At 37.7% G+C, this 9624-nt stretch overlaps 1 protein-coding gene across 3 annotated transcripts; it reads right to left on the minus strand.

Annotated features, from left to right (window-relative positions):
* Window positions 1–2885: 2885 nt before the first annotated feature.
* On the minus strand, window positions 2886–9104 carry OTX2 (orthodenticle homeobox 2). 3 transcript variants are annotated; one of them, XM_063947268.1, is made up of 4 exons: window positions 8601–9104; window positions 4676–4881; window positions 3932–4095; window positions 2886–3702 (listed from the first exon to the last, which is right to left on the minus strand). In XM_063947268.1, exons 2-4 carry the CDS (start codon window positions 4770–4772, stop codon window positions 3082–3084), a joined length of 882 nt encoding a protein of 293 aa, XP_063803338.1. In that variant the 5' UTR covers window positions 4773–4881; window positions 8601–9104; the 3' UTR covers window positions 2886–3081. The 3 variants fall into 3 exon arrangements, with proteins under 3 accessions (XP_063803338.1, XP_063803339.1, XP_063803340.1); XM_063947270.1 differs by having other exon boundaries at window positions 2887–3702; window positions 3932–4083; window positions 8601–9102; XM_063947269.1 differs by lacking the exon at window positions 8601–9104 and having other exon boundaries at window positions 4676–5044.
* Between the last annotated feature and the right edge of the window lie 520 nt (window positions 9105–9624).

Consider the following 9624-nt stretch of genomic DNA (forward strand, 5'->3'; position numbering starts at 1 on the left):
ATAGTACTATTCCCCAGACTCATTAAATATTTTTTAATTTTTTTGTAATATAAAGGTCTGTACTTATGCAAAATTGTTGAAATCTCATTTGAGAATTGAATAATATTTATGGCATTTTAGAGTAAATCTTACACAATCCTTTCTGTGTAGCTGCAAGAATGAAATTGCAGTACAGTATATTGTGAAGAAACAACGAGCCTTGCCTGGAAAATGTCATATCATGTCCCTTTGCAGGGGTTGTAGTGGTAATGAGTATATTTGAGCTTTTTGAAGTAAATTTAGGGGTCATTATTATCTAAATTTACAAAACATGTAATTAACAGATGTTTATGCAAACAATTCGGGATATCCAGTGTCTCCATAATGAACAGTCAGTAGTGTACAAGGCTTGAATTAATCAGTGAATCATTAATTAATTATCTATCTATCTATCTATCTATCTATCTATCTATCTATCTATCTATCTATCTATCTATCTATCTACCTATCTATCTCTATCACTAAATATCTATCTATCTATCTATCTATCTATCTATCTATCTATCTATCTATCTAGAGACATATACAATATTAAATCAATCAGAATAAGTATTGTGTTATTATGTACAATATTTAAAAATTAATTATCGTTGTGGGGACATTACAAATTGTTAGTAGAGTAAACACGATAACATTTAGTCAACATCGTTGAACAATTATATGAGTTGAATGAAAATAAAAGTAGATTTGATAATCAAAATGCTATTTTTTTATGTTTTTCTTTCTTCTATTCAATAAATACGCAATACATTAACACGGATAGAAATTGTATATATCACTAGGATCTGCAATAAGTTAGAACTTGCTCTTACAGCGCTTATTTCACATATGTGTATGTTTGCAGGCCCCCAAAACATACAATTTGTAACTTTACTAAGTAGTCAGGATGCTTTATAGATACAGTTGTGGAAAATGTGTATATACCTGACCAGGGGAAAAAAATAAACAAATGTTTACAACTTAGGGCCTAATTCAGACCTGATCGTAGCAGCAAATTTGTTAGCAGATGGGCAAAACCATGTGCTGCACTGGGGGAGGGGGGGGGGGAATAATATGTGCAGAGAGAGTTAGATTTGGGTGGGGTGTGTCAAAACTGAAATCTAAATTGCAGTATAAAAATAAAACAGTCAGTTTTTGCCCTGCACAGAAGCAAAATAACTCACCCAAATAATCGAACTCTCTCTGCACATGTTATATCTGCCTCCCCTACAGTGGACATCGTTTTGCCCATCTGCTAACAAATTTGCTGCTACGATCATGTCTGAATTAGGCCCACAAAACAGACATGAAATAAATCTTTGCGTTTGTTTACTCTTGTCCGATGTTCCACGTTTAAAACAAGAAATAGTGTAACGTGTTGGTTACCCGTCTGTCCTCCCAGAAAATTATATGAATAAATATTTGCTGTGATAGATGAAATTGTATATGGTGGCCGCAGGGTGAAAACATATGGCCAAAAAAAAAAAAGTTCTGAGCATTTAAAAGAAAAGTAGACATTATCTGTAGGCCTTCTGTTCAGTGCATAAAATTATAGGCTTACCACTTTCTAAAATACTCTTTTGTTCAATGATTAATTCCGCCTGAACTGGTCCTGATTTGTTTTGCGCTTTGCAGAAAGGAGCGGAATAGTTTTGTGGCATGTGGAATACCACCAATGTGGGGGAAACTAGAAAAACAGGGAATTCCTGTCATATCTCAATGTACTGGTAATTAAGCTATGCTAACCATCGTGCATTTAACCCCTACTTTGCCCGCTGTGTAAAAGTAGAGTTAATCCTTCTGCATCCGCCTTTTAACAACACTTCTTTTAAGTTTTTTAAATTTTGTTTTACACAGCACTCTTGGTTTTTATAAAATAACGAGATAAATGGAGTGTGCAGAATGATTTTGTGCCTGCATGTCACACATGAGACGTCCACAAATTTCACCACTGCTGCTTCCTCATACCAAAAATTAGTCACAGTGTACAATCAAGGAGGAACTCACAACTTGTGCTAGAGTCATTTTAATATAATTATACATATTTGCCAGATCCAGGGAAAAAGAAAAAAGAAAACAAGGTCTACGCGTAATATATATTTATATAGATCTGTCTTCACATGTTCAATGCATAAACGCCAATATTTTCATAATTGCAATGCTCAAGGGTCATAACCAAAGTCTTTACTGATTTTACTGAGCTTGGGAAGGGGGATCTCTGTAATCAGCTAGTGTCCATGCTGATTTCGTTTTTTTTTTTTCCAGTGTGCTTTTGATTCAGAAAAGATGCAGAAAAGCAAAGTAAAGTTTGATTGCAGTCCCTCGCTGGCACAGGCTGGCATTCTGAATAATAACGGGGGAAGAGACTCGCTCTGACTTGTGGATCTAACTTATAATTATAACCTATTAAATCACAGCGGAACCCCTACTGGTTTGGAGTTCACAGTTGCATACAATACAGTAGATCACAGCTTTGAAGTCTAGCACAGATTAAAAAAAAACCACAGATTTACCATTTATATAAGACACACACTGATTGTCTTTTAAAAACTACGTAATGACTCCTTATAAACATTATTAATTATTTTTTTTTAAATAAAGTAGTGCATCTATGACAATCAGTAAGCACAATTCACTCAGCCTGGAAATGTTCAGTGCCATTTAATAGTCCTATGGCCGTTCCATGAGTTGGTTAACACTTGGCACCTTTCTAGGTGCAGATTGAACCCCGACTTTGGGAGAGAGTAGACTGCCTGAGCGAGAATGGCCTTCATATCAAACTTTCATCCAACACTTTGCTAAAATCTATAGTGATCACGACTGTATCGAGACACGGGATAAATAAATGTCTTTTCTCCCCCCCCCCCCTCCCCCATCCCCCTCCTCCCCCTATCACGAGAAGTTTATTGAGAATCACTCCAGAACTTCTTCGAGCAAGGGGTTTTGTGAACGAGAATAAAGTGTTTGTGTTTTTGTCTTCTTCGACCAATTCATGGCTAAATCTGGAATGTCAAACTGTGTTTGTCACAAAAACCGAAAGTTCCCACTTGCTACAAATGAGCTTCACAAAACCTGGAACTTCCAAGATGATGTCTGATCTTTATAATCCAAGCAGTCAGCGTTGAAGTTTAGCTTCCAGGAGGCTGTTTGGTCTTTGTAATCCAAACAATCAGCAGTGGAGTTGAAACCCAAGCTAGATGCTCCATAGGCTTGAGTGGACAGTGAAGCTGGAGACTGGTTAAGATGGCTGGCCACTGCGTTGGTGCCCATCGGACTTAGTGTAGCTCCAGGTCCAGGAAGCTGATGGTGCATAGGGGTCAAATAAGATCCACAGTCCATTCCTCCAAAATAAGACGTTGAGCCTGCATATCCTTGACTATAGCCTGAAGCCTGGGTGTAGGTCATGGGGTAAGACCTCTGCATACACGAAGAGGATGTAGAGAGGGGATCAGACAGAGGAGAGATGGAAGCTGGGCTCCATATAGACACGGGAGCTGTGCTACTGGAGATGACTGGCACAGAGGTGCTGCAGGGTGGGGTGAACTGGCCACTGGTGCCACTCTCTGAGCTGACCTCCCTAGCAGGAGAGGTCTTTTTCTTTGTAGGCCTCACTTTGTTCTGGCCTCCATTTTGCTGCTGCTGTTGCTGCTGGCGGCATTTTGCCCGACGATTCTTGAACCACACCTTGAATTAAAAATAAATAAATCAATATATATTCAAAGAGATACATATAAATATCAGAGAGATATGCAAACAGTACATACAGCCTACACAAAACACCACGGTTATGGCGGTGGAAAATCTCAAATATTATTTAAATGTACCCTGGCCCCGGGATGCATCGTTACAAGTATCGGCAGAACGAATCATTTAGTAAATAGGTAACAGCGGCAGCGATGGAGGGCAGTCTTACCTGCACTCTGGACTCCGGCAGATTAATCTTTAGCGCCACCTCTTCTCGCATGAAGATATCGGGGTAACGAGTTTTGGCAAAAAGGGCTTCAAGTACATCGAGCTGGGCTCTGGTGAACGTTGTTCGTTCTCTCCTTTGCTTTCTGGGGGTAGCTAAAAACATAGCTATTGATCATTGGTTTGGTCTTATCGGTCAACACGAATTAAAAAGCATTTACATCAACTCAGATTCAAATTGTTCTGGTTGTATCCGTAATCCAACATGGCATTTAAAGTCAATAAATAAACCAACAACATCAACCAAAAACTTCAAAGGCGTCACATCAGTCTATGCGCAGTTTAGCGTCACTTCGGGGTAATACAAATAAACATGGCTATAAATGAATCTGCGTCGTACAAGCAGAACTATAGTGATATATTTATATCTAAATTATATTCAGATTTTATTATAATTCACCTTAAACAAAAGTGGAGAGTTCTTTTCTTGTAATACATGATGGGACTTCTATTAATACATTGCTATTCACCTATATGTATACATTTATCTTAAATGAGTAGGAAAATTGACCATTTATGTTTAAATTCGATTGTATTTGTTGTAAAAAGACAAAACAAAACAGAAATATTGATGACATTGTTGGCCAACCCTCAGCCCAGGATACCAATGACGGTGGAAGCGTACATCTGCTATAATACCATAAGAAAGCCTGGCTCCTGTATAAGGTTTAGCTGAAGCATCACTTACCAGGATATCCCACAGACGGATGCAGCAAATCCATGCCGGAGGTAGTGAGGCTGAGTCCATTGACTGCATAAGGTGGTTGCTTAAGATAAGACATCATGCTAAAATTTTGGCGTGGAGCACAAATGGCAAAGCAGTCCGGAATCGTGGTGGCAAGTGGTGGTGGTGGTGTATGGACCCACGGCACAGTCTTCCTTCGGCTCAGTTTACTACAAGGTAATAGAAATTCGTTGATTAACCCAGAGTGCTGGGGCAGATCCTTTGCCTACGGTGGCTTGTTAGTGTGTGAGGTTCAGTAGTCAATTGCTCATGCTCTTAAAGGACTCCTAGACCCCCAGCTGCCTTGTGGACTGAGGGGATGCTGACTAGATAAACGTGTCCCGTAAAAAAAAAAAAAAAAGTTACACCCCATGCACACAACACGCCTTCCAGTGAGACAAAATGCAGGCGTAGAATTGCGCGCAGCGCGCACCCAAAGTCTGCACATTTGCATAAAACCCATTGGCTAGCACTACCTAATTGTCTCAAACAGAACTTGATTGGGGCCATTTGCAGAGACAAAGGACTCCTTGGCTAAATAAATAATGGGGGGAACAAAGGCTTTTTGGTGAGAAACAAAGACACAATTCAGGAAACCAATCTCTGCCCAGTCTGCTGGCTATTAGGAAACGCATTAATTTTAATTATCCCCGTGCATTCTGTTACACGCACTAGTTGGGGTTTTGAACGGTTTGCATGTGAAATAGCAACTTTGTAATACACAAATCTGACTTTAACAGGGATCAGTCAACGTCCCAAAGTCCAGTCATCAATTTTCACCTAATTAGTACTTCTCCTAATTAGATTTAGAGGCAAGTAACACTGTGTTTTGTTGTGTGTCTTAAAAAAAAAAGTTGATTATACGTGTAAAAGGCAAACTTAAACAAGCAACTCTTTAAATTCCAATTAAAAAAAACAATCACGGATAGCAAAGTTCCACATTCCTGGATGGGAACACAGTGAGATACAATTTAATATAATTATCTCCTCTCAGCTCCCAAAATACACAACGTCCATTTCTCCAACTAACACCTTTTTTAGTAATAAACATTTGCTTGCCCATAAGTAGCACTTTTTGTGTGTATTTCAAGAGTTTACAAATTATTCAGTGTTAACACACAAAACCCCAGGTGTACTTAAGCGGTGATCATTCAGTGTGAGGCTAGTCGTTTTCATGCCTTAGGATGTTTAAATATTAAAATACCGTACTTTAAAAGGTAATTGTTTCAAGGAATTTCCCAAAAACTATTAATTTGACAGTCCACGTGTAAAAGAAAAACTTAACAAAGTCTTAGAATGTTTGAAAGTCCAATTAGAATGACAAAACTGACAAATTACTGTCACTGTAAATCTTCCAATGAATTCTTATTCTAAGTATTGGTGTCATTTTAACTGGTATACAAAGTGTTTACTGAAGTCTGGATAACTTTATTATTTAAAATAAAAAAAGCAGTAAACAAATTAATTCAAAAACCTATGTTCTGACTTTATGAATTATTTATATTAAAAAAACAAAACCAAAAAAATCTGAGCGAATTTACACTGGATTTAGTTAAATCAATGTTACACTGCTTATATAACAGGAAAAGATGAATTCGTTTTTGTTTAATTTTATTCTGGTTAATACTTTTAGCCCTTTACAATATTGCCTATTAAAATGAGTTAATAGCCTAATCTGGTAACCATAGCAATTTAAAAGTAAATGCTTCAGGCAATTAATTAGAGTATATGTTCGCTTTGTTTTTAAATAGTTAAACTAATAACTTTCAATAACAAAGTCAAACTACTTATTCAACGCGTGGATTAAAATAAGAGGTATGGATAAACTGCTAAGAAAATATAATGCTGAATACCTTTTGTGTCTAACTTTTAGAATGTGTGTATATAGTTGTGGATTTGATATCCAGGTACACATTCCTACTAATTGAAACAAATACTGGTCTAAGCTGACAATCCTTTGTGCTCAATTCACAATTTAGTTTATCTTTTGTTCTGTGAGTTTTCGCTGCGGAGACTCTTTCCCCCATATTCCCTTGTATAACTTCAGTAAACGGCTCCATGAGCAATCTGTCGCTGTCTCCCCCTAACCAGTTGCTCTGCACCCGCTCAATAATAATTACCTCGCCCAAGAATTAATTATAATAAATGTTTTCTTGATAAATTAACGAGATAATCTAAGTGGCACAAGTTCCCTAATTACAGGACGCCACGCACTGCTCGGCGGAATATTTGTGCTGATTAATTTTCTGCATGATAGCCGTGAAACAAAACACATATAAACTAACATGCTGTTTATACAAAAATTTTACAGAAAAAAGAGAGAGAGGGGAAAAAAGCATAAAAGTCTGTCTGCAAGACCGGGGCCTTAGAGAACGACTTTTTAGGAAGTTTAGTAGAGTGACATAATTATTCTGTCATTTTTTTTTGTCAACGGTGCTCCCAATTACTATGAATACGTATAATACAGTCTGTAATTGGTGTCGTTGTTGTGTGTTATTTTTACTTTAAATTGTATTTTTTTTATACTTATTAGTTGTCTTTACTGTCAACATTGATCTAACGCACAATTCTTAAATATGCACTGTAGCAACTTTTTATTACCCCTATGGCTAAAAGAGCTATATGATAGTGATATATTTTATATTAATCAGAAAACTGTCATAAACGCTTTGATTGCACCATAGTTGCTAAAAGAAATAATTCGTTTCCATGTGAAATGGAGGCAGACGCTCTGATTATTACTATGTGGCTGATGAAGTTTTACAATAAATATTTATGATTTAAAAAAACTAGAATGTATCTATGTGCTATTATTACACTTGTTTTGTGTCTTATCTTCGCCTCTTTATTGTTTGGATCAAACTAATAAACAGTTACCATTCCCTGTTAATTATTATAGATTTTCGTGAATCAAAATAAATGTTATGCTAGCATACAGTAACATTGTAGCGCTCGCTGTGTAATTATTTGTTGTTTTAATTAACTCCTAGCATCTGCTCTCGCCTGTAACATCTGTCGGTAGAACACACAGACACACACATGTATAAATCTTTGTTGTAATAATTCAAACACAGTTTTTGCAAGGACAGAATGATCCTGTACATAACTATCCCTGCACATTGCACAGCCACTGGTAACTGCTGCCTTTGAACAAATCTACAAATCTGTGTCGTTCCACAATGACTTTCCTCCCACAACCTATCGATCCGAGTCTGGGAAGAAATCTGTTTGTCAATAACTGAGAGACCAGTTTTAATGCCACTCTTTTTTTTTTCTTCTTCTTCTTCTGTTTCTTCTTCTTCACCAAAATGATCGGTTAGCCCGCATGAGCAGGTTCTGTTGACCTAAGTATTACTATTTTTTTCGCTTATTATCCTGTAAAAAAAACAAAAAACAACCCCCCCACCCCCCACCCCCCTTTAATTCACCCTGAATAGGAGAGAGGGAGAGATACAGGGGGATGAAATTCCCCGCCTCCTCAATTATCTGGTTAACACTGTTTGTGTATTACTGAATGAAGACACACATTTTAGTTTGCCAAAAAAATAAATACTCAACAAATAATTAAAAAATGTGAATAAGTCACATTATTTTATAGTATGTATACTATTCACTGGGGCGCTTTTGTACTAGATGGAAAATAACACAATGTACGACCCTAAATGATAAATCCACACAGGTATTGGCTGCACACAGACTAGGGTTCTAATGATTCTGAAACTGGTTCTTTGTTAATTAAACTAATGGCACACCACATTACAGTTAGTGTACCCTGAACGGAAGTATACTTCACAAAGGAGACTCATTCTAAATAGGAGAGAACAATAATAAAATTGATCATTTATTAAAAGCAGGTACAATCAGATTGAACAAAAGCAAAATCACTTACCTTTAATACGTATATAGAATGCTTCTGATAGGTACCGGGACTTTATCTTGGAACGAAATTGAAACAAGTTGGTTATATGGGTAAAAAAATAAATAAATAAATCTGTCTCTTCACCCTTCCTGGTAGGACTAAGAGCAAACTAGAAGCTTAAAGATGTGATATCCCTCTTCAGCCACATACAAAGGGGCAGCAGGAGGAGGATCTTGTGCTGGGCTTGTAACATACTATAGACTTGCTCAGAGCTCAGGGTCTGTCCCTCTCTTGTGAACATTTGCTGAGAAGGCGCCTCACTGGCAACTTTTTGACGCAAACTCTCCAGCCAATGGCAGAAGGGACGTGATTGACACTTCTAAGCCAGAGGGAGAAAAAAAAATAATAATAAAAAAAAGCAACACACAACAGGGGGAGGGAAACAGGCCACTACCGCTCCAGAAGGACAATCAGGCAACAAATAACAGCTCCAATGACACTATATATACAATACGAGAATTTGGGTAATGTTAATGTATGTGCTTCTGTGCATGCATACGTGTTTTACACACACACACACACACACACACACACACACACACACACACACACACACACACACACACACACACACACACACACACACACACACACACGTATGTCTCATTGTAACCTAAATAGAGAATATGCTTTGACATAATAGACTGACACACACACACACACACACACACACACACACACACACACACACACACACACACACACACACACACACACACACACACACACACGTATGTATATGCATTATATGTACACACACGCACTGTATAGGAAAGCTATTATATTGTAGAGGCTGTGGAAGGGTTAATATAGATGGCAGGAGTTTGATCTGGTGCCAGAAAATGTTAGGATTAGACAGAAACTGCACCGAGAGAAGGATGTGTGAGCACCAGCTAGTGAGCTCAGGATACACCAGGCTGTATATTATGGGGTATGGCTATAGCAGATGGTAGCGCAAAGGGCTATGGCGTGCACTATATACAGGCAGCGTGCA

The sequence above is a fragment of the Pseudophryne corroboree genome, chromosome 12 (genome assembly GCF_028390025.1).
Source record: "Pseudophryne corroboree isolate aPseCor3 chromosome 12, aPseCor3.hap2, whole genome shotgun sequence".
Lineage (NCBI taxonomy): Eukaryota > Metazoa > Chordata > Amphibia > Anura > Myobatrachidae > Pseudophryne > Pseudophryne corroboree.

Coding starts and splice junctions, on each gene's coding strand:
- OTX2 (XM_063947268.1), bottom strand. CDS start 4,772: ATGATGTCTTATCTTAAGCAACCACCTTATGCAGTCAATGGACTCAGC. Junction 4,096..4,675: donor TCCGTCTGTGGGATATCCTG/GTAAGTGATGCT, acceptor AATGATCAATAG/CTATGTTTTTAGCTACCCCC. Junction 3,703..3,931: donor TGCCGGAGTCCAGAGTGCAG/GTAAGACTGCCC, acceptor TTTTAATTCAAG/GTGTGGTTCAAGAATCGTCG.